Source organism: Macaca mulatta, chromosome 11 (assembly GCF_049350105.2).
Source record: "Macaca mulatta isolate MMU2019108-1 chromosome 11, T2T-MMU8v2.0, whole genome shotgun sequence".
Taxonomy (NCBI): Eukaryota; Metazoa; Chordata; class Mammalia; order Primates; family Cercopithecidae; genus Macaca; species Macaca mulatta.
The window spans coordinates 63,672,266-63,697,647 of record NC_133416.1 but is presented as its reverse complement, the minus strand read 5'-3'; the positions used below and the strand labels follow the sequence as shown (position 1 = coordinate 63,697,647).

At 42.4% G+C, this 25,382-nt stretch overlaps 1 protein-coding gene, 1 long non-coding RNA gene and 1 pseudogene across 42 annotated transcripts in view; 1 reads left to right on the top strand and 2 right to left on the bottom strand.

The window, feature by feature from the left end:
• Nucleotides 1-3,289, bottom strand: part of RBMS2 (RNA binding motif single stranded interacting protein 2) — a 98,045-nt gene extending 94,756 nt beyond the window's left edge. For 24 of the 40 annotated variants that reach the window (XR_013400606.1, XR_013400605.1, XR_013400607.1 and 21 more), the window contains exon 1: nucleotides 1,483-1,748. Coding sequence is in view for 9 of the 40 variants with exons in the window: in XM_028828967.2 (XP_028684800.1) it covers nucleotides 1,483-1,548 (66 nt within the window). In the remaining 31 variants the exon portion in view is untranslated. Of the gene's footprint in view, nucleotides 1-1,482; nucleotides 1,749-2,724; nucleotides 2,791-2,926 lie in introns of those variants that run through there. The other 16 variants (XM_077952905.1, XM_077952889.1, XM_028828970.2 and 13 more) reach the window with 8 other exon arrangements.
• LOC144332934 (uncharacterized) lies at nucleotides 1,125-25,331 on the top strand. 2 transcript variants are annotated; one of them, XR_013401163.1, is made up of 4 exons: nucleotides 1,125-1,311; nucleotides 2,140-2,259; nucleotides 8,896-8,988; nucleotides 24,022-25,331. It is a non-coding gene; the product is annotated as an uncharacterized LOC144332934 (long non-coding RNA). The 2 variants fall into 2 exon arrangements; XR_013401164.1 differs by lacking the exon at nucleotides 24,022-25,331 and adding an exon at nucleotides 9,537-9,663.
• Nucleotides 15,252-17,277, bottom strand: LOC713098 (heat shock protein family D (Hsp60) member 1 pseudogene; annotated as a pseudogene).
• Nucleotides 25,332-25,382: the final 51 nt, after the last annotated feature.

Here is a 25,382-nt window from a genome sequence, read left to right as displayed (position 1 = left end):
TGACCTCAAGTGATCCACCCGCCTTGGCCTCCCAAGTGCTGGGATTACAGGCATAAGCCACTGTGCCCAGCCTCATTTCTTTTTTAAAGTAAATTTCATTGTGTATATTTAAGGTATATAACATGTTATGGGATACATATAGATAGTAGAAAGGTTACTGTAATAAAGTAAATTAATCATCCCACATAGTTACCCCTTTTGTTTCTCTTTGTGGCAAGAGGAGCTAAAGACTGCTTATTTAGCATGAATCCCATATACATACAATTTTATTAACTATGGTCCTCATGTTGTACATTGGATCTCAGGATTTGTTCATCCTACATATCTACTACTTTGTATCCTCCGACCTATAGCTCCCCATTTCCTCTCCCCTCTACCCATATTTCTTTAGGATATAAACAGAATGAGTACCACATAGACTAAGCCCATAAATCAACACTAAGTGTTTTGGGTCTAAACATTTACCCACTGCATTGATCAGACACTTTTGTTTAAATCTACCTGTAATGGTCTCATTGGTACATGAGAAAGCAGCAGGAATTGTTCCTCACCCTCCAACATTCCATTAGATGAGCAAAAGATTCCCTCAATGTCCATGTCACATTTTTTTCTTAAAAGAACAGCTATAACACGAAGAGAGGGTAAAGCGTCTTCTTCCTGCTACAGCATGAAATTCCTCCTAATCAGTATGCTGTGTGCCCTGAAATGCCAGAAACTGCCAAATATATTCCTTGTCAAATATGGACAAGATTGTCCATCTCTCCCCAGATTGCCGAAAGACAGCACAACTCTCAGGCAGCCATGGGTTAATCATAAAGACTCCTAGGGTCACTGCAAAGTCTGGCTATCTGCAGAGCTCCAAGTATCAGCTCAAATGCAAGATCCAAAGTATCACAGCGCTCTGTGCCTTAATCCCAAGGTGCGACGTCTCTCAAGACTCCTTCTCTATAGGCTGGGTGGGGTAGGATCTGTAGTCTAGAAGAATATACGCAGCTCTTGATAAACTGTTGTGGCTTCACTGACTATCTATGATTTCAGCTATCTAATACTACTGCTGGTATGGGTAGGAGGGAAGGTTGGGGAGAGAATGGAAACAGTTAATCAACAAATAAAATAATCTTGTAGGGGGTGGGGTGGACTGGGGGACAGGGTCTGAGATGACATATTATCCTTGTGGAGACTGATACATCAGCAGGAAGTCAAACTAACTTCATTTCATAAGGATACAAACTTGCAAGCTTGATTTGTTTTTAATTCCCCTGTCTTTTCAGGCCTCACAAAGACTGTAAGTTCCTTGAACTCCAGAACCAGGTGAGAAAAGATGCCGAAAGAAGTAGTGGAAAAGGGAGAAGCACGGTGAGGAATTAGGAATCTTGAGAGAGAAATCCCCTTCCCCTCTTTAAAAAGAATGTAAAAACCAAGGGCATTGCCAGATCCCCAGAAAAAGAAGTAGCTAGACACCAAAAAAGCGCTTATCCCTACCTTCTTGTTGTTTCTATTGTAGCCAAAAGTCGAAATCCCAGGCCTGGAAGTCACCGATAGCAGCATTTTCTCTTTAATGTTAGGGAACGAGTGAGAGAGAGCGAGAGAAAGGGAGGGGGTAAGAAAGACGGGGAGGGAGGGAGGAGGGGAGCGAGGGAAAGGGGGAGAGGGAGGGAGGAAAAAAGGGAGGGGGAGGAGAAAGGAGGAGAAAAGGAGCAGGAGGGGAGAGATGAAGGGGGGCTGCGGGCAGAGAATGAGCTCGGGCTGCTCCTTTACGTCACTGAGAGAAGTTAACAGAGTCTGAATGAGGCAGAGGCACTTCGACTGGGTCCTAATGCCCAAGATGTTATTTTTGTTTGTTTTTCACAGTCTCAGGAGTTAAAGCTAGAAAGCAGAGTTCTTAGGTCTAACCCCTTTCAAATTTATCCCCTTTCCTCTATGAACAAGTTCTGATTCTCATATAAAGACAACAAGGGCTTTATTTCCACCCTTAGATCTCAGCTATAAGATTTCAAGCTTGATTTTAAAGGGGCTCCTGAGACATTGCCTTGGAGAACACGTTAAGAAAAAAACCAGAGTTAGAGACAGAGTGTTTGAGATAAGCTCAGGGCTTCCCCTACTTTACATTTACAGTGATTTTTTTTTTTTTTTTTTTAGACAAAGTTTTACTCTGTCACCCAGGCTGGAGTGCAGCGGTGCAATCCTGGATCTGGCTCACTGCAACCTCCACCTTCCGCAATTCTCCTGCCTCAGCTTCTCGAGTAGCTGGGATTACAGGTACCCACCACCACATCCAGCTGATTTTTGTATTGTTTAGTAGGGATGGGGTTTCGCTATGTTGGACAGGCTGGTCTCGAACTCCTGACCTCAAGTGATCTGCCCACTCAACCTCCCAAAGTGCTGGGATTACATGCGTGAGCCACCACACCTAGCCCATTTGCAGTGATCTTAATATACAAAGGAACAAACAGAGGAACACACCAAAGAGCAGAGCTAAGCAAAACAGAGTATGGGGTATAACTAGTTTCAGATTCTTAGATCTGTTTCTCTTGGCTCATACCAATGGGCTGATGCCCCTCACCCCTATTTCAGATTCTCCAAGGAATGATCAAACTGGACTATATCATGAAACTTGGGGCCTAGGCATTTCTTTAACAATTGCAGGCTATCTTATTTAACACTTTACCCTACTATTTCCTCCTCTTTAAGATCCATGAAACTGAAACAATTATAGTAACTCACCAAACCTGGAATTTATGTCTAAATTGATGTCCACAGTTGGGATATCTGCTTCGAGTTGTCTTTGAGCTGTCAAAAAAACCCCAAAAAAACAAAAAAAAAACCTACTTAAAAAGCATATGCTTCAAACAGAATAAAAACACAAAATTCTTAGGAAGGGATATAAATTTCAGAGTCAAGAACCTAATAGAGTTGCAACACTTACCTCTATTAGTTTCCAAAGAATGTCTTTGTAGGAGTAACCTTAACAAGAAAGGAAACCAAAAACTTCAGAATGATATCCAGTAACCCCTACCAATCCAAGTGGAATAGAGATATAAAATGAAAGCCTTCAAATCCATTCATAAGGCCACCTTGCTGCCATCCTAAGTATTCTCTTGAGATATAAATTAACCCTGTCTGTTTTATGACAACAAATATTAAGCCCAAACCCTCCCTCAAATGAAGTTCTGGTCTCTATTCTAGTTTCCCTGTCACTTTTTTGCTATGATAGTGGAACAGACAGTATTAGCATTCTGCAGAGTAAATATACATACCCTACCCCCAATCTCTAACTTTCATTTCCAATAGGACAGGAAGTGCCTGCTCAGCTCAAGGGACACAGGAAGGGTGGGACAGCCTCAGTGTGGGAATTGCAACTGAGATTGGAAACACAGCAGCCAAATGCAGTAAATAAATAAATGAAGACATCGCTCAGTGATACTTTTTTTTCTTTTGAGACAGAGTCTTGCTCTGTTGCCCAGGCTAGAGTGCAGTGGCAGTATCTCAGCTCACTGCAACCTCTGCCTCCCAGGTTCAAGCAATTCTCCTGCCTCAGCCTCCCCAGTAGCTGGGACTATAGGCGTGCCCCAACATGCCTGGCTAATTTTTGTACTTTTAGTAGAAATGGGGTTTCACCATGTTGGCCAGGCTGGTCTCGAACTGCTGACCTCAGGTGATCCGCCTGCCTCAGCCTCTCAAAGTGCTGAGATTACAGGTATGAGCTACTGAGCCTGGCCCCAGTATATATTTTTTAAGTCCCTTTTCTGCTCTCAGAGACTCTCAACCAATTTATCCTTGCTGTTTAGGCCCTTGGATGATATCTTCTCCTTTACCCTAACAATGTGGTACAGAAACCTTTCTCTTGAAGGCCTGACTCATAAAGGCAATCAACCCAATTTAACCTTTTTTTTTTTAAGTCTAATTTTTCTTTCTACTTTTTGTTTTTTTTCCCCCTGAGACAGAGTCTCACTCTGTCGCCAGGCTGGAGTGCAGTGGTGCAATCTCGGCTCACTGAAATCTCTGCCTCCCAGGTTCAAACGATTCTCCTGCCTCAGCCTCCTGAGTAGCTGGGACTACAGGCATGTGACACCATGCCCAGCTAATTTTTGTGTTTTTAGTAGAGACAGGGTTTCACCGTGTTGGCCAGGATGGTCTTGATCTCTTGACCTCATGATCCGACCACCTCGGCCTCCCAAAGTGCTGGGATTACGGGCATGAGCCACTGCGCCTGGCCTTTTTTGTTTTTGAGACAGAATCTCGCTCTGTGGCCCAGGCTGCAGTGCAGTGGCATGATCTCAACTCACTGCAAGCTCTGCCTTCTGGGTTCAAGCGATTCTCCTGTCTCAGCCTCCTGAGTAACTGGGATTACAGGCACACGCTGCCAAGCCCGGCTAATTTTTTGTATTTTAGTAGAAACAGGGTTTCACTGTGTTGCCCAGGCCTGTCTCAAACTCCTGAGCTCAGGCAATCCAACCGCCTCGGCCTCCCAAAGTGCTGGGATTACAGGCATGAGCAGCTGCACCCAGCTGAGAATTTTTTTTTATAATAGTCATCCTAATAGGTGCGAGGTGGTATCTCATTGCAGGTTTTCTGACTGTTGTTGTTGTTTGTAAACTGACAGTTCATAATTGTATGTGTTTATGGGTACAAAGTGAAGTTATGACTTATACATATAATGTAGAATAATTAATTCAAGCTAATTAACATATTTATCACCTCAAATACTTACTATTATTATTATTTTTTAGATAGGGTCTGGCTCTGTCGCCTGGGCTGGAGGACAGTGGCGCGATCTCGGCTCACTGCAGCCTCTGCCTCCCAGGCTCATTATCTTTTTTTTGTTTTTTTTGGTGAGACAAGAGTCTTGCTCTGTCACCCAGGCTGGAGTGCAGTGACATGATCTCAGCTCACTGCAATCTCGACCTCTCGAGTTCAAGCCATTCTCGTGCCTCAGCCTCCCAAGTAGCTGGAATTACAGGTGCACAACCACCACGCCTGGCTAATTTTTGTATTTTTAGTAGAGACAGGTTTTCATCATGTTGGCCAGGCCGGTCTCGAAATCCTGACCTCAAGTGAGGCAAGTGATCCACCTGCCTCAGCCTCCTAGAGTGCTAGGAGCCACCAAGCCCAGCCTACTTATCATTTTTGTGGTGAGAACACATGAAATTTACTCTTTTAGCAATTTTGAAATGTATAATACACTATTATTAACAATTTTAACCACACGTGCAATAGAGCTCACAAAAAAAATCTTATTCCTCCTAAGATTTTGTACAGTTTGACCAGCATCTCCCCATTTCCTCCATCCCCCAACTTGTGGGGGTTTCGTTGGTTTTTTTTTGAGACGTAGTCTCACTCTGTTGCCCAAGCTGGAGTGCAGTGGCACGATCTTGGCCCACTGCAACCTCCACCTCCCAGGTTCAAGCGATTCGCCTGCCTCAGCCTCCTGAGTAACTGGGACTACAGGCACACGCTACCACGCCCGGCTAATTTTTGTATTCTTAGTAGAGACAGGGTTTCACTATGTTGGCCAGGCTGGTCCTGAACTCCTAGTCTCGTGATCTACCCGCCTCGGTCTCCCAAAGGGTTGGGTTTACAGGCATGAGCCACCGAGCCTGGCCGGTTCCCCAGCTTTCTGTAACCACCATTCTATTTTCTGCTACTGTGAGTTGATTGTTTTAGATTCTATGTATAAGTGAGAACTTACAGTATTTGTCTTTTTGTGCCTGGCTTATTTCACTTAATGTAATATTCTCCAATTCCATCCATGTTGTCACAAATGACAGAATTTCCTTCTTTTTTAAAGTTGAGGCTAAATGAGGCAGCTCACACCTATAATCCCAGCACTTTGGGAAGCCAAGGTGGGAGGATCACTTCAGCCCAGGAGTTCAAGACTAGTCCAGATAACATAGTGAGACCCCATCTATACAAAAAATAAAAAAAATTAGCCAGGTATGGTAGTGCACGTCTGTGGTCCCAGCTACTTGGAAGGCTAAGGTGGGAGGATTACTTGAGTCCAGGAGTTGGAGGCTGCAGTGAGCAATGATTACGCCACTGCATTCCAGCATGGGTGACAGAGTGAGACCCTGTCTCAAAAATAAATAAATAAATAAAGTTGAATAGAACTCCATTATATATATATAGCATATTTTCTTTATACATTAATCTGTTGATGTCTTGGCTACTCTAAATAGTGCTGCAATAAACATGGGAATGCAGACATCTGTTCAATGAACTGATTTCAAATCTTTTGGGTAAATACCCAGAAGTGACATTGCTGTTCTTGAACAAGCGAGACCAAGCTGGTCTTGAACTCATGGTCTCAAGCGATCCTCCCACTTTGACTTTCCAAAATTCTAGGTTACAGGCATGAGCCACTGTACCCAACCCAATTCTAATATTCCTAATGTGTTATAGTCTCACTTTTCATTCCTTAATGCTTAATGATACCTTAGAATTTTAAGTAGTTGAGACTTCACCCCTATAAAAAAAAAGGGTGGTGGGGCAAGAGACCAGGCATAGTGGCTCACGTCTGTAATCCAGCACTTTGGGAGGCTAAGGTGGTTGGATTGCTTGAGCTCAGGAACCCAAGACCAGCTGGACAACATGGTGAGAGCCTCGTCTCTATTAAAATATATATATATATATACACACACACACACACACACACATATATATATATATTTGTTTTAAATAGTTAATGCCAAGCACATGGCTTGTGTCCATAATCGCAGCTACTCAGGAGGCTGAGACAAGAGGATAGCTTGAGGCCAGGAGTTCCAAGACCATACCAGTAACAGAGCAAGATTCTGTCTCTAAAAAAATTAAAATTAAAAAAAAAAATTAGCTCAGTGTGGTTGTGTGCACCTATAGTCCCAGCTACTGGGGAGGCTGAGACAGAGGGATTACTCGAGCCCAGGAGTTCAAGGCTGCAGTAAACTGTGATCTGTCACGACACTCCAGCCTGGGCAACAGAGACAGACCCTATTTCTAAAAAAATACATAAATAAATATGTAATAAAATAAAAAGTTTAAAAAATAAAATCAAATTAAGAAAAAATTAAAAACAGTTAAAAACCATGAGTTTTAGAAAAAGGCAGACCTGAGTTCAAATCCTGACACCAGGCTGGACACAGTAGCTCATGCCTGTAATCCCAGCACTTTGGGAGGCCGAGGTGGGCAGATCACTTTGAGCCAGGAGTTTGAGACCAGCCTGGCCAACATGGCAAAATGCTGTCTGTACTGAAAATACAAAAATTAGCTGGGTGTGGTGCATGCCTGTAATCCCAGCTACTCGGGAGGCTGAGGCATAAGAATCTCTTGAACCTGGGAGGCAGAGATTGCAGTGAGCTGAGATTGCTCCACTGCACTCCAGCCTGGGTTGACAGAGCAAGACTGTCTCCAAAAAGAAAATTAAAATCCTGTCACCACTGTTAGTTACTACTTATATGACTTTAGACCAAGTTACTTAACATCTCTCATTCACCCATGTGCAAAATGAAGATAATACTTCACTTTTGCACTAGGAGAAATTACCTCACATATCTGATCCCTACTTTTCTCATCTGTAAAATAGAATAACAAATAGTATCTACTCCCTAAAATTGTAGTGAAATGAAATAAGGCAATGCGTATAAAGCCCTTAAGAAGGTGCCTGACACTTGGTAAACACCCAATAGATGCTAGCTTCATTGCGATTAATTACTCTACCGCCTGCCAGCGTGTATCCCTCTGGGTATCATATAACCCAAATTTGAAGATCTGAAGTGAGCAATTCCAGAAACTGGCATCTTAGTTACATTCAAAAGATTATCCTAGAATCACACAGGCTAAACTACATACCTCGAAAAGTTTCAGGGATCATCCAATTTAATTTCTTCCCTCTCCCCCATAAGCATACAACCTGATTATTCATAAATTATTTTCATAATTCTCAGTCTCCTGGAAATTGGTGGAATATGTCTTATCGCTAGAAAAAAAAAAGGAAACAAAATAATACAAAATCAAAAAACACTAGATACAAGACACCCCAGCTCCCATTTCTCTTTGAGTCCTACCATCCAAGAAATAAAAACAAATCTGGCAGAAAAAAAGGGGGACTTCCTTACATGCTAAGATTTAACCCCATTCCTCTACTCTACAAGTAGAGAATATCAGATAGAAGGGAAATAAAGAAGGATCTAATTCAATAAGCTCTACTTATATTAACTAATACAAAAACCTAAATTTTTGTTTGTTGTTTGTTTGTTTGTTTTTGAGACAGAGTCTCTCTCTGTCACCCAGGCTGGAGTACAAAGGCATGATCTTGGCTCACTGCAACCTCCACCTCCTGGATTCAAGCAATTATCCTGCCTCAGCCTCCCAAGTAACTGGGATTACAGGTGATTGCCGCCACACCCAGCTAATTTTTTGTATTTTTAGTAGAGAGAGGGTTTCACCATTTTGGCCAGTCTGGTCTTGAACTCCTGATGTCAAGCGCTCCACCCGCCTCGGCCTCCCAAAGTGCTGGGATTACAGGTGTGAACCACCGTGCCTGGCCTAAAAATCTAAATTTGTATAGTCTAGTAAGTTGGGACCACAGAAGTAAAAGGACCCAGATATGCAAACTGTTGCCAAGGGTGTATTATGTTAAAGAGCACCAACAAAACTGGAAACTAAATCCTTCATTCTGGTGAGTATATATATTATAAACATATATATATGTATATATATTTTATGACAGGGTCTCACTCTGTCACCTAGGCTGGAGTGCAGTAGCACAATCACGGCTCACAACAGGCAGCTTTGACTTCCCCAGGCTCAGGTGATCTTCACACCCACCCCACCCCTCCCCACCCTGTAGCTGGGACTACAGGCATGCCCCACCACACCTGGCTAACTTTTGTAATTTTTTTTTTTTTTTTTTTTTGGTAGAGACAGGGTTTCATCATGTTGCCCAGGCTGGTCTTGAACACCTCAGCTCAAGCAATTTGCCCACCTCAGCCTGCAAAAGTGCTGGCATTACAGGTGAGTATATTTGTAAAGGAGTTATGGAATTCCGTGGAAATAATGGGGAAGGTAATGGTGTTCTGTGGTTAGATCCAGGAAGTATATGGGAGGAGGAAGAATCCTACTTCCTCCAGTGTATTTACTTTGATGCCCTTCTGCTTTGCCCATTATATTGCCCACATTTTTCCAGATTTAGCCAATGCCTCACTAATTCTTGGTTCTCATGAACCCAGCACTCAGGAATTGTTTTGAAGGGAAAAAAGCAAAATGAAAGCTATCTGTAACCTCTTTGGGGAAGAGACATTTGTACCTGATTCAATATAGGCTTGTGATTTCTCCTGAAAAACAACTTTTTAACAAGTGTCCAAGGTGAAGGAGTAGGGGCTAGATCAACCCCAAAATGTAGCTGAAAAATGTCCCAGCACTTTGGGAGGCTGAGGTGGGCAGACTGCTTCAGTCCAGGAGTTCAAGACCAATGTGGGCAACATGGCAAAACCCCATTTCTGCTAAAAATACAAAAAACTAGCCAGGCATAGTAGTGCACATCTGTAGTCTCAACTCCTCAGGAGGCTGAGGTTGAAGAGCCACCTGAGCCTGGAAGGTCGAGGCTGCAGTAAGCTGAGATGGCGCCACTGCACTCCAGCCTAGGCAACCAAAGTGAGATCCCGTCTCAAAATAAAAAGAAAAATAAAGAAAAATGTTTGCATGCCTCTATTGGCCCCTCCATATCAAGGTGGAGAACTCAGAAGAATGTATTACCTGTAGATGTGTTGGACCCTAGCGAGACATTCCAATGGAGACAACCTGGTGTGGTATATGTGTCTGAAAGCAATGAGACAGGTCAGTTTGCATGTGAGGCTCTGAATGTGGCTCAGAGACCTGAACAGGGTATATTAGAGCCAAATACACATTTTTCCCTAGGTGTAAATACTCCCTGTGGATTATCTTTCCATTCCACTGATTTACTTTTGTGTCCAAAATGCTATGTAATGGAAATAGTCCAAAATTTGAGTTTATTGGCCGGGTGTGGTGGCTCACGACTGTAATCCTAGCACTTTGGCAGGCTGAGGTGGGCAGATCACTTGAGGTCAGGAGTTTGAGACCAGCCTAGTCAACATGGTGAAACCCTGTGTCTACTAAAAATACAAAAATTAGCCAGGTGTGGTGGCACACGCCTGTAATCCCAGCTACTTGGGAGACTGAGGCAGGAGAATCACTTGAACCCGGGAGGCGGAGGTTGCAGTGAGCTGAGATCATGCCACTGCATTCCAGCCTGGGCAACAGAATGAGACTCTGTCTCAAAAAAAAAAAAAAAAAAAAAAAAGTTCAGTTTATTTCCTGGTAAAAAGATGAGATTATGTCTTGGGGAAAAGTAAAAAACAAAAACAAAAACAAACAAACAAAAAACAAACAAAAAACAGTTTATTGAACATACCAGTTTCCTTAGGCAAGAAACATTAATGAGCTACATCACACAGTAAAGCAAAGCTTAGCCGTGACCCCTTCTGATGTAGGATGGAATGACAAAATTGGTCTAAAACTAAAAATTGGAAAAGTTTGTCTTTTCACCTCTTTGACTTACCTCACTGGCAAACAAGGAAAAAGACAGCTCTAAAGAATTATTTCTTTCACACCCTGGATATCAGTGCTAACAGGCTGTATTCTCCTACAGCAACAGATATTCCTGGCCAAGCATTGCTACAGAGAATATTCTAATAAAATTGTCAAATGGACTTTTCCTTTGCCAGACGCTGAAGGAATACAGGAACGAAATCATTTAGAATCACTGGGCTAGAAAATTACCATATTGTAGAACGAAAAGGCTGGAATGGATTCTCTGTAACCCAGAATATACCACATTGATTATATGGTGGTATTCATTGTATTCTCTTTTTATTTTATCACCTACCAGAAAGATTTATTCTCTAAATGTGTGTTTCCTTCACACCTGAGGCATTAATTTTGCTTGGCCTTGGCCTCATCTATCCCTCAAATAAATAACTCAGATGATCCCAATAGGGCCCACAACTGATTCAACAATTAGGCTGAATCAAATGAAACTGCTGTCTCTATAGGTTAAATCTTAATCTTTTCATATCATTGAATACTAGCAATTTCATATGGTCAAACTAAATATTGCAAGAAGTATGAGACTGTGGGGATGATAATGAACCAAAACAGTGATTAATTGGATAGTTCCTTCCCCTTGTCCTCTCTCATTTTCAGATTAAAAAAGCAAATCCCAGAGAGGCAAACTCACTTACACAAGGTCATAGGGGTCAAACAGCAGCATAAGTGACACCAGAATCCAGATTTCTTCATTTTTCTTTTTTTTCTTTTTTTGAGATGGAGTCTCGCTCTGTTGCCCAGGCTGGAGTGCAATGGCACAATCTCAGCTCACTGCAACCTCCGCCTCCTGGGTTCAAGCAATTCTCCTGCCTCAGCCTCTGGAGCAGCTGGGATTACAGGCATGCATCACCATGTCCTGCTAATTTTTGTATTTTTAGTAGAGACGGGGTTTCACCATGTTGGCCAGGCTGGTCTCGAACTTCTAACCTCAGGTGATCTGCCTGCCTCGGCCTCGCAAAGTTTTGGGATTATAGGTGTGAGCCACTGCTCCTGGCCAGAATTCAGATTTATTGACTCAATTCTACCCTTTCTATTTGCCCATAAAATAATTCCAGTAAATATGTACTTTGGGGTCAGAAATAATAAAGGAATAATCCTAGGAATCCAGAAGTGAAAGATTCAACTATTTTCCTCAAGCCAGCCCCTTACCTCAAGTAGTAGTCATATTCAATATTCTGACTTATTCTTAACTTACATACTGGGTAATATTTCTAGGGATAAACTTACAACACAAACAGCAAGAGGTTTGTTGAAAACCACATTTGCTGAGAAGCACTCCTAATGAAGCTTCTACCTGAGTTTTGATTTGCTATATATTTAGAAGATAACTTGCTTTAAATCTGCTTTCCAGATAATTAGGACCATATCCTAAAACTCTCAGGTGAAATATAAGATTTGAATATAAGGGCTGGGCATAGTGGCTCACACCTGTAATCCCGGCATTTTGGGAGGCTGAGGCAGGCAGATCACTTGAGGTCAGAAGTTCGAGACCAGCCTGGCCAACATGGTGAAACCCTGTCTCTACTAAAAATACAAAAATTAGCCAGGCATAGTGGTGTGGGCCTGTAGTCCCAGCTATTCGGGAGTCTGAGGCAGGAGAATCACTTGAACCCAGAGGCAGAGGTTGCAGTGAGCCGAGATTGCACTACTGCACTCTAGCCTGGGCAACAGAGGGAGACTGTCTCAAAAAAAAAAAAAAAGAGAGAGAGAGATTTGAATGTAAGAAATAATTGTTTTTCTATTTTTCCTGTTCCTATGGTGCTGAAAAAGTAATTGTTAAAATATCAATATACATTAGTTATATGGTCACTAGTCATGAGCAGGCTTCACCAGAAGCATAAACTTGATAAGGACAGAGACTGTGGCTGTTTTGTACACCTTTATATCCTTAGCATTCAGCAGGACCTGGCTAATTTAACATTTTAAAATATTTGTTAAATGAATAAATGGACTGTCTCAGAACACAAAATTTACATCTGAAAAAAAATGTTACTAATTAAAAATGGTAAGGCCAGGCGCGGTGGTTCACGCCTATGATCCCAGCACTTCTGGGAGGCTGAGGTGGGTGGATCATGAGGTCAGGAAATCGAGACCATCCTGGCTAACATGGTGAAATCCTGTCTCTACTAAAAATACAAAAAAAGTAGCCAGGCGTGGTGGCAGGCACCTGTAATCCCAGCTACTTGGGAGGCTGAGACAGGAGAATGGTGGGAACCCAGGAGGCAGAACTTGCAGTGAGCCAAGATCTTGCCACTGCACTCCAGCCTGGGCAACAGAGTGAGAATCCGTCCCCCCCCCAAAAAAAAAAAGAAAAAATGGTAAAAGTGGGGCTGGCAGTGATGGAATGGCACATTAGAACATCTAGGAACTTTTCCCTTTATATTTACAATATATTATTTTCTTTTTTTGGTTTTTGAGACACGGTCCTCTAGCGATCCTCCTGCCTCAGCACCACCCCTGACAAATAGCAAAGACTACAGGCACATGCCACCAGGCCTGGCTAATTTTTAAATTTGTTGTAGAGATAGGGGTCTCATTATGTTTCCCAAGCTAGTCTCAAACTCATGGCCTCAAGGGAGATCCTCTTGCTTCAGCCTTCCAAAGTGCTGGGATTACAAGTATGAGCCACCATGCCTGGCCTGATTTTCTTTTTATTGCCTATTTTTGTGTCTTGGAAGTCAGACAGCTTGAACTTACCTGTGTCTCCTAACAGTGGAGTAAGCCCACTCTCACCTGTGGGCTAAAGTTAAACTGCCATTAAAGACATCACATCAAGAGGTCAATTACAAATTTGTATTCCTGTAACATTTTGTTTGAAATTTTCATAGGCTTTTTTTTTTTTTTTTTTTTTTTTGAGACAGAATATTGCTCTGTTGCCCAGGCTGGAGTGCAGCGGCACAATCTCAACTCATGCAGCCTCTGCCTCCCAGGTGCAAATGATTCTCCTGCCTCAGCCTCCCCAGTAGCTGGGATTACAGGTGCACATCACCATGCCTGGCTAATTTTCGTATCTTTAGTAGAGATGGGGGTTTCACCATGTTGGCCAGGCTGGTCTTGAACTTCTGACCTCAAGTTATCTGCCTGCCCCAGCCTCCCAAAGTGCTGGGATTACAGGTGTGAGCCACCACAGCTGGCCTTTTTAGGCTATTCTTTGACTCTGCTTCACAGTTCCACCTCCACGAGCTCTTGCTCCTAGATTGTCAACTCCTAGAAGGCAGGCACCAACTTTACTAATCTTATTATCATTAACAGCTAAACATAATTTAACTCAAGATTATTCACTGAAAGAATACAATTTTCACTTTAAGTATTTCACCTTCGATGGGAAAGTGAGCGTCCAATAAATATAACAGTAAGAGAAACACTGCCATCTCCTGGGTAAAACGGGTTGTGCCTCCTTTAGCAAATCCTGGGAAAAGAAAGTATAGAATTTGCAGTGGGTAAATCAGGTTATGAACCTGCAGCTAGAGAATCAAAGCAAACTCGTCAAATTTTAGATTGCTAAAGACAAACTTTTTTTTTTTTTTTTTTTTTTGAGACAGAGTCTTTCTCTGTTGCCCAGGCTGGAGTGAAGTGCCTTGATTATGCCTCACTGCAGCCTTGACATCCTGGGCTCAATTGATCCTCCCACCCCTGCCTCCTGAGTAGCTGGGACTACAGGCACATGCCACCATGCCTAACTAATTTAAAAAAAAATGTGGCCAGGCGCGGTGGCTCACGCCTGTAATCCCAGCACTTTGGGAGGCCGAGACGGGCGGATCACAAGGTCAGGAGATCGAGACCATCCTGGCTGACACGGTGAAACCCCGTCTCTACTAAAAGTACAAAAAACCAGCCGGGCGAGGTGGCGGGCGCCTGTAGTCCCAGCTACTCGGGAGGCTGAGGCAGGAGAATGGCGTAAACCCAGGAGGCGGAGCTTGTAGTGAGCCGAGTTGGCGCCACTGCACTCCAGCCTGGGCGACAGAGCAAAGACTCCGTCTCAAAAAAAAAAAAAAACAAATTTTTATTACACAAAGGTTGTCACATAATTGGATATTTCTCTACTTATTCTCATTCTCCACAGAAAGGCTACTTAACTTCTCATCAGGTGGTGGCAAGCACTAAAATCCTGATTTTAACAGAATAGTAGTAAAAATGCCTCAGTGATTTAAGTTGAAAGCAGTACATTGGTACATGGCTCTTGTACCCAGTATCAGGAATGTACAAATGTTTTTTTATTCAAAAATACAAAATAAAAGGCTAATACCAGGAGGCAAGGAAGCAACTTTCTGAGAAGTCAACTAAGAAATGAAGTCTTCCCAGTCCACAATGAAGTCTCTTGCCTTTGAGCTCAGCCTTCATTGACTGGATTACCTATTTGGAAGTTAATCACAGGCAGCCTTGTGACAGCTAATGATTATGGAATCGATTTCACTCTTAAATTGCCTTAACTCTCCAACTAAATTGTAAGCTGATGAAGGGTAGGGACCTTGCCTGATTCAGCTTTGTACCATTCTCCTCCCCACCTCCTAACAAAACCCCACTTGGTGTCCTGTCACATGTGATATTTTATTGCAGTGCATTACTTCTTACTTTATATCACTAGGAGATTAATTCATCACATTTCTATGCTGATGTGCTAAATGTAGAGAAAAAGTAAGTGTGTCTCATAATGTACCTAAATACAAGGACTGTGTATTGTGAAAAAAAAATAAAAATAAATTATCTGGAGGCATGGACAATGACAGCAGTAAACCATTATATATTTTGTCAACTGAAACCAGTAACTGATGGTTATAGTGATTTTCAGCCAGCCTTTTTCTTCATTTTCTCCAACTGACTTCTCTGAAGTTACTGGTGAGGAATACTGCCTTGGGTTTCCTGTCACAGTTCATTAATAAAGGTAAAGCACTAGTCTAAGAGTTAGAACATGCCACCTCCCATACCACCTCCCATTCCACCCATTGCACCCGTTCCATGGTCCTTCTCTTCTTTAGGAATTTCTGTGACTACAACTTCTGCTGTAGTTAACAGAGAGGCCACACCAGCAGCATCCAGTAAAGCAGTTCTCACAGCCTTTGTTGGGTCAATAATTCCTTTTTCCACCATATTCACAAAATCTCCAACCATAGCATATAACCAACTTCTGAGGAACTTTGCATAATTTTCTCAACTATCAAAGATCCTTCAACACCTGCATTCTTAGCAATGGTCATTGCTGGAATTTTGAGTGTTCTTTTAATAATTTCTATACCAATTTTTTTATCTTCATCAACTGGAGTCAATGAGTCCAAGGCTGGAATGCACTGAAGCAGGGCACAACCCCCTCCCAATACAATGCCTTCTTCAACAGCAGCTCTTGTAGCATTAAGGGCATCTGAACTCTGTCTTTCTTTTCATTCACTTCAACATCATTTGTCCCACCGACCTTCAGCACAGTTACTCCATCTGAAAGTTTTGCCAGCCGTTCATTCAGTTTTTTCCTTTTCATATTCACTAGTTGTGACATCTAACTGCTCAATGGTTTCTTGAATACATTTTTTTCAGTTTGAGCTTTGTCACCTTTTCCTTTTAAGAGCATGGCATCGTCTTTGGTCACAATGACCTCTCCAACGTTTCCTAAGTCATGAGGCTGAATGTCTTCAAGATTTACGGTCAGCTCCTCTTCTCCAAACACTGCACCACCAGTAGCAATAGCCATACCTTTAAGCTGGTTCTTTCTATTGTCACCAAACCCTGGAGTCTTGATTGCCACAACCTGAAGACCAACCTTTAGCTTATTCAAGACGAGTATACTTAGAGCTTTTCCATCAATGTCTTCAGCAATTATGACCAAAGGCTTACGGTGAGCAGTGGCAATTTCAAGAGCAGGTACAATGGACTGGACACTAGAAATTTTCTTTTCACTCAACAGAACATAGGCATCCTGGAATTCACATTTCTGACCTTTTGATGTATTAATAAAGTATGGAGAAAGATAGCCTCGATCAAACTTCATACCTTCAATAATCTATAATTCATCATTCAGTGTTTTTCCATCCTTTACTGTGATGACACCCTTTCTTCCAGCCTTTTTCATTGCATCAGAGATTATATTGCCAATTTATTTGTCTCCGTTTGCAGAAATCGTAGCAATCTGTGCAATTTCTTCAGGGGTCATCACAGGTTTAGACTGCTTTTTAAGTTCAACAATTACAGCATCAACAGCTAACATCACACCTCTCCTGATTTCCACTAGATTAGCACCTTTGCTAATCTTCTCGAAGCCTTCCTTGGCTATAGAGCATGCCAGTACAGTAGCAGTGGTAGTGCCATCCCCAGCCTCTTCATTTGTGTTATTGGCAACATCTTGAACAAGTTTAGCTCCAATGTTTTTATATTTATCCTTTAAGTCAATTGACTTTGCAACCGTCACACCATCTTTTGTTACTCTGGGACTTCCCCAGCTCTGCTCAATAATCACTGTTCTTCCCTTTGGCCCCATTGTAACGGCTACAGCATCGGCTAAAAGGTCTGCACCTTGAAGCATTAAGGCTCGGGAATCTGCACCAAATTTTACATCTTTGGCATAAGCCCGAGTGAGATGAGGAGTCAGTACCCTGGACACTGGTCTCATCTGGCGAAAGACTGTAGGTAACCAAAGCATTTCTGCGGGCCGGTGGCAGGGCGTGCGCGCAGCGAGACAGGTCGTCACTGGCGAGTGAGGGCTAAAAATGTTTATAGAGATGGGGTCTCACTATGTTGTCCAGGCTGGTCTCAAACTTCTGCACCCAAGTGATTCTCCCGCCTTGGCCTTACAAAGTGCTGGGATTACAAACATGAGCCACCATGGTTGGCCTGCCTTCTTTAAATGTCAATGCAGGTTTGCTATCATCAACTTATTAAAATGTGATTTTGAACATAAAAATATGCTCACATTAAAACTACATGGAGTAGGCCGGGCATGGTGGCTCACGCCTGTAATCCCAGCACTTCTGGGAGGCCGAGCGGGCGGATCACCAGGTCAGGAGATCGAGACCATCCTGGCTAACACGGTGAAACCCCATCTCTATTAAAAAATACAAAAAAATTAGCCAGGTGTGGTGGCGGGCGCCTGTAGTCCCAGCTACTCAGGAGGCTGAGGCAGGAGAATGGCGTGAACCCGGGAGGCGGAGTTTGCAGTGGACTGAGATCCTGCCACTTCACTCCAGCCTGGGTGACAGAGCAAAGACTCCGTCTCAAAAAACAAACAAAAACAAACAAACAAACAAACAAAACTACCCGGAGATACCATTTCTCACCTGCCAGACTGGCAAAAATCCAGAAGCTTACAGCAAACTGTTGGTGAGACTGTGGGTTAAAAGGTACTTTCAAGCTTGGGCAACATAGCAACACTCCATCTCTAAAAAAAAAAAAAAAAAAAAAAGGTTTTTAAATAAGCCAGGCACAGTGGCATATGCCTTAGTCCTAGCTACCCAGAAGGGTAAGGTGGGAGGATAGCTTGAGGCTGCAGTGAGCCAAGATCATACCCCTGCACTCCAGCATAAGCGACAGAAAAAAACCCTGTCTCTACCAAAAAAAAAAAAAAGGCAGGGAGGGCACTTTCATATATTGCTTGTGGAAAGACAAAATAAAATAATGCCTTTCACACTATCTACCAAAATTATATGTGTATTTACTCTTCAACCCAACAGTTCCACTTGTAGGAATAGATCCGAAAGATACAATTGGCAACAATAAGAAGAGACAGTACATACAAGGCATCTTCACAGCAGTAAGCAAGAAAGCTATCAAAGACTACTGGGGTTATGTCAAAAGGATTCAAGAATCAACATTAGAAGCCGGGCATGGGGGCTCACACCTGTAATCCTAGCACTTTACGAGGCAGAGGCAGGAGGTCTGCTTGAGACCAAGAGTTCAAGACCAGTCTGGGAAACACAGTCTCTATTGAAAAAAGTGAAAAATTAAATGAATAATATTTAAAAAGAATCAACTTCAGTGGGTTGCTATTGTCCAAAGATGGTACAGTTTGAGCATCAAAAAGAATAACTACAAAGAATGTAAACATGCCAAATTTAATAAAATCCACAAGTTCATAATAATTTTTCAAAGCCCTAATTGATCGTCTTTAAGAGAATATTACATAATCAACTTACTATCCCTAAAACTAGTAAATAAAGGAAAACAAGTTGAATATATAGCCTGCCTTTTCTATATGAATTGTTTCTCAGAATAACCAAGTAATTGATGAAGAAAATCCTCCTTTACAGATGAATACAAAATAATAAAGAAATAAGGAAAACAGGCTGGGTGCAGTGGCTCATGCCTGTAATCCCAGCACTTTGGGAGGCTGAGGCAGGTGGATCACGAGGTCAGGAGATCGAGATCATCCTGGCTAACACAGTGAAACCCCGTCTCTACTAAAAATACAAAAAATTAGCCAGGCGTGGTGGCGGGCGCCTGTAGTCCCAGCCACTCGGGAGGCTGAGGCAGGAGACTGGCCTGAACCTGGGAGGCGGAGCTTGCAGCGAGCCGAGATCGCGCCACTGCACTCCAGCCTGGGCGACAGAGCCAGACTCCATCTCAAAAAAAAAAAAAAAAAAAAAAAAATGGCCGGACGTGGTGGCTCACGCCTGTAATCCCAGCACTTTGGGAGGCCGAGACGGGCGGATCACCAGGTCAGGAGATCGAGACCATCCTGGCTAACACGGTGAAACCCCGTCTCTACTAAAAATACAAAAAAAATTAGCCGGGCGTGGTGGTGGGCGCCTGTAGTCCCAGCTACTCGGGAGGCTGAGGCAGAAGAATGACGTGAATCCGGGAGGCGGAGCTTAAAGTGAGCCGAGATCGCGTCACTGCACTCCAGCCTGGGCGACAGAGACTCCATCTCAAAAAAAAAAAAAAAAAAAAAAAAAAAAAAAGCCAACAACAACAACAAAAAAACAATGACACTGTTTGCCTCCAGGGAGGGAAACTGGATAGCTGGGAAACAGAAGCAGGATAGCAACTTCATTATATGCCCTTTTGAATTCTGAACCAGCTGAATAAATAAAATAAAATGGCTCCAATAATGAGTTGACTACTTGAAAACTTTGGTGACATATTTTTTTCCCTGCTTGTGCTTCTATATTAAATTATAATAATTGTGTTAAATATTGTGATTCTAGAGTTCCTTAAGCAGTTTTTGGTTTTTGGTTTTCTGTTTTTTTTTTAAGATGGAGTCTCGCTCTGTCGCCCAGCTGGAGTGCAGTGGCGTGATCTTGGCTCACTGCAACCTCTGCCCCCCGGCGTTCAAGCAATTATCCTGCCTCAACCTCCCGAGTAGCTGGAATTACAGGTGTGTGACACCACGTCTGGCTAATTTTTTGTATTTTTAGAAGGGACAGAGTTTCACCATGTTGGCCAGGCTGGTCTCGAACTCCTGACCTCAGGTGATCCGCCCACCTCAGCCTCCCAAAATGCTGAGGTTACAGGCGTGAGCCACCGCGCCTGGCCTAATTTTGCTATAAATATAAGAACGTGTTTCATACTGTTCCAGACAAGCCAGGAAATATGGTGATTCTAGTAATAATAAAAAATGGAGACCAGGCTCAGTGGCTCACGCCTGTAATCCCAGCACTTTGGGAGGCCGAGGCGGGTGGATTACCTGAGGTCGGGAGTTCGAGACCCGCCTGACCAACATGGAGAAACCTCATATCTACTAAAAATACCAAAAATTAGCCAGGTGTATTAGCGGGCGCCTGTAATCCCAGCTACTCAGGAGGCTGAGGCAGGAGAGTCGCTTGAACCCGGGAGGCGGAGGTTGTGGTGAGCTGAGATCGTGCCATTGCACTCCAGCCTGGGCAACAAGAGTGAAACTCCATCTCAAAAAAAAAAAAAAAAAAAAGGGAAAATAACACAAATATTCACCAGTAAGGGACTTGTTAAATAATAATTCAAAAACAAAACTAAGATGATATTTCAGAGAAACTTGAAATCAAGTACTGGTACCATTAGCAACTATCACAGAAATTTTATATGTAGTATTATTCCTTTAATTTGGCACCTTCACCTACTTTTTATTGTGAATTTTCATCTAATTAAATTAACTAAATTGGAACAAGAAATGCAAACAAGGGAGTAAATATACTTAACACCAAAAATCTCTTTTCTGAGTGGTAGTTACATAAATTACCTGATGATCTAAAATTGTATTATCTAAAACTTTCCTGAAAATCAGTAAACTATAACGACAGTTTTTTTGCAAACTGACAGGTCAAAGCAGGTGACGTAAAAAATTTCAAATTATATAAAATCTTAATAAAATATGGCTTATGGAGTGTTTCACTTAGGTAAATGTGGTTAAAAGTTAATTTAACCTAGTCTTTTAGAGAAGGGTCTCATTTGTTCACTATAGAGTAATACAAGATTCTGACATCTTCCATATTCTTTAAGTCAAAGAAAAACAAGTATTAAAATACTATTTCTCTACCAATAACTTGGAGAAGGGAAAAAAGAAAAAAGAAAATCCTATCAATCAAACCCTGAAGGTATTTTCTTTTTGCTGTGTCAGCAAAGGCTTTCAAATTCCTTCAAATTAGTTTTTGCCTACAGACTTTTCTAAATCCTTTTTAGGAATTCTAGTAAAATCTACATTCTTTTAGTATATTTTGTTGATTAAGATTTGCTATAATCTACTTTAATGGCTATTGGAGAACCCAGATTATAGAAGATATTATTTGGCAAAATAGAGAAAATGCATGTTAAGCATCATAAATGGACCAGTGTGATGATATGTTTTTTTAATAGGCTTATATTTATATTTTTTCAGTCCTATAAATTTTTATTTTGTTATTGCTAAACCAAAGAAGAATTAGGAAAGCACACTGGAGTAGATCACAGACATGTTTAAACTTTTATTAAATTTCATTTACTCTATGAAAGTCTAGCATCAAGTTAAAACATGCATCTCATACCTACATCCTCAGTTTCATTGGTCCACATTCTTTTTTTTGAGATGGAGTCTCATTCTCTCTCCCAGGCTGGAGTGCAGTGGCGTGATCTCGGCTCACTGCAACCTCTGCCTCCCAGGTTCAACTGATTCTCCTGCCTCAGCCTCCTGAGTAGCTGAGATTACAGGTACATGCCACCATGCCTGGCTAATTTTTGTATTTTCAGTAGAGATGGGGTTTCACCATGCTGGTCAGGCTGGTCTCAAACTCCTGACCTTGTGATCTGCCTACCTCAGCCTCCCAAAGTGCTGGGATTACAGGTGTGAGCCACCACGCCCAGCTGGTTCACACTCTTATACCCATGTTTCATTCCAACCCAACTAGAGGTAGAGTCCCTCGAATGTTCCTCTCAGGCTCTGTTTATTCTTGTAGAGCCCTCTGTCTGAAACACCTCTCATGCTTTAAAAACCAGCTCCTGTCAGCCAACATTCCTCTTCTATCCCAGTGGCCCTTCATCCCCAGCTTAGATGTCCTTTCTTTATACTTTCTTCTGCATGTCTCTACATCACAGCATTTTTCATTAGGAATTTTTTTTTTTTTTTTTTGAGACAGAGTCTCGCTTTGTCGCCCAGGCTGGAGTGCAGTGGTGCGATCTCGGCTCACTGCAAGCTCCGCCTCCCAGGTTCACGCCATTCTCCTGCCTCAGCCTCCTGAGGAGCTGGGACTACAGGCGCCCGCCACCACGCCTGGCTAATTTTTTGTATTTTTAGTAGAGACGGGGTTTCACTGTGTTAGCCAGGATGGTCTCGATCTCCTGACCTCCTGATCCGCCCGCCTCGGACTCGCAAAGTGCTGGGATTACAGGCGTGAGCCACCGCGCCCGACCTTCATTAGAAATTTTAAACATAAACTTTCTCATTTCTTCCAATAGAAACTGGTTTATTAAATTTTTAAAATTCTGGATTCTCCAGCACTGGACCTGGCACACTGAATGCCAACAAATAAATATTAATTGAATTAGTGGAAGCTGATTATGTCAGAGCCCCAAGTACTTACATTTTTACCCAGTAAAATACACGTTTATCTTTTACAAATGGAGAAACTAAGGCAGAAAGGAGTTTGTAACAATAGTATCATTAGCAAAGATTAATGAAAATAAAAAGTGAACTAATCCTTTACTTGGACCAATTAACATCCTAGCTACAGTCTAAACAGTGGAACAGACCGGGTGCAGTGGCTCACACCTGTAATCCCAGGACTTTGGGAGGCCAGGGCGGGCGGATCACGGGGTCAGGAGTTTAAGACCCGCCTTGCCAACATAGTGAAACTCCGTCACTACTAAAAATACAAAAATTAGCCGGGCGTATTGGCGGGCACCTGTAATCCCAACTACTTGGGAGGCTGAGGCAGGAGAATTGCTTGAATCCGGGAGGCAGATGTTGCAGTGAGCCGAGATCACGCCATTGCACTCCAGTCTGGATGACAGAGCAAGACCCCATCACCAAAAAAGAAAAAAAAAAAAAAAAAGAGTAGAACAAATGAGTTTCTTAATCATAAGAAATAAACAATCTCCAAACATCAATTTCCTATCACAGAGGATTTAGCTTTTCTTTTTTTTTTTCTTTTTTTTTTTGAGATGGAGTTTCACTCTTGTTGCCCAGGCTGGAGTGCAGTGGCACAATCTCGGCTCACCGCAACCTCCACCTCCCGGCTTCGAGCAATTCTCCTGCCTCAGCCTCCTGAGCAGCTGGGATTACAGGCATGTGCCACCACATCCGGCTAATTTGGTATTTTTATTAGAGTCAGTGCTTCTCCATGTTGGTCAGGTTGGTCTCGAACTCCTGACCTCAGGTGATCCACCTGCCTCAGCCTCCCAAAACACTGGGATTTCAGGCGTGAGTCACCGTGCCCGGCCCAGATTTAGCTTTTCTTAAGGATTCAAAATCATTAAGTCCAATCCTCTCTCACATATCACAAAACTCTGGCACAGCCGTGGACTAACCTAAAAATCCACTGTTAGAGACACAAAAAACTTTCTTTCAGTTATGAAAATCTTCATTTATAGCTGCCCCTGTCATAGTTGGCTAATAGTTTTGCACAAATTAAACTAGATGATGATTATTTTTCAATTAGAAACAAAAAGAGGACCTGACCCTGCCAAGCTTTAACCACCTGGGACAACAAACTTGTTCTTCTCCAGTATCTTATACTTTACACAGTACCACTGGCCTCCCAAATCATGCTCCATCCTCATGCAAAGACAGCAATATTGTATTGGAGACAGAGTTAGTCCAAAGGTCCAAGTGCAGCTGGAGCTAGTTCTCTAAGCAAAGAACCTCTGCTTCCATGCATAGATCTTCTTCACTACCCAAACAGTTCCTATTAGCGGAAGAGTGCTAGGAGAAAGAGAGTAAGGAACTCTATTAGAGTATAAAGCTAATTCAAAGAGGCGGAAATTGGAAATAAAGGAAGCAAATTAATTCTGGGTAATGTTTAGAAATTCCTTAACAGGTGGTATTTTTCTCTTGAACAGATGAAAACGCTTCAGATAAATAATATTCCTATGAAACAAGAATAAGATTCGTCTGTTACATATGAAAAAACTAATGCAGGATTGAATTTACACTATTAAGACCCAGAACTCTGCCTCTTGGGCAAAGCCAAGCATAAAGCAGCAAGCCAGAGTCCCAGAATTAGACGGCTTTCCACGGACAGGAGAACGGATACAGCAGGCACAGATTGACTATAGAAGAGAAAAACAAGCAAAAACAAATGTTACTCCATCTGGTTTTAAGCCAAATAAGCCCTCCAATCCTAGCCAAGGCAAAGGAGAACTGCCTTTCCACAGAACACACCATACTGGTTTCAGTATTTGTTTTCCCACGGGTACCCTTGAAACTCATTTTAATTCAAAAATGAAAACTATGGGCCAAGCACGGTGGCTCATGCCTGTAATTCCAGCACTTTGGGAGGCTGAGGCGGGCGGATCATCTGAGGTCAGGAGTTTGAGACCAGCCTGACCAACATAGCGAAACCCCATCTCTATAAAGACAAAAAATTAGCTGGGTGAGGTAGCACACGCCTGTAATTCCAGCTACTAGGGAGGCTGAGGCAGGAGAATCGCTTGAACCCAGGAGGCGGAGGTTGCCGTGAGTCGAGACTGCGCCATTGCACTCCAGCTTGGGCAACAAGAGCAAAACTTCGTCTCAAAAAACAAAAAAAAAGAAAAAAGAAAAAAAGAAAACTAGTGTTTTGTGAAACAGCCAGAACTATCACAAGGAAAAGGCTCCCAGTACTGTATCATAATACTTCCACACACATAAAATACCTCCTTTAGGGATGGGGTCATTTCTCTTGGGATAATTCAATTCAATGCTTAATTTTTGGGAAGGGCTGCATGAAGGAGAGACTTGTAGTTAAAAACAAAACAAAACAAAAAACGGGTCTAACTTCTGGCTTTGGTACTTACTAGCTGGGTTACCTTACGCGAGAAGTCTTAATTTCCGAGTCTTAGTTTCCTCACCTTCAAATTGAGACTAATAACTACTTTGTAGGTCTCTGGTAAGAGGGAGAGAAACGAAGTGGTTGGCACACCATGGGCACTCAATAATAGCTATTATTTACATAATGAGTCCCTACTAAATATGGATGCTGGGTTAGGCGCTGCCGAGATACAAGGTGAAAATTCTAGTTGCAAATGGCAAAAGTCCTGAATGTTCTTAGATTTCAAAATGCTTTTTGTACATCGCCTCTTTTCTGCCCGTGAGGAGGACAACGGCAAACAATTAAAGTAGGAAAAATGTGGGGAGCACTTCATGGTTTATAAAATATTTTTCTGCGTGCCACCTTATTTTAATGTTTTAACTTTCCAGATTTTAAAACAAGTCCTACACC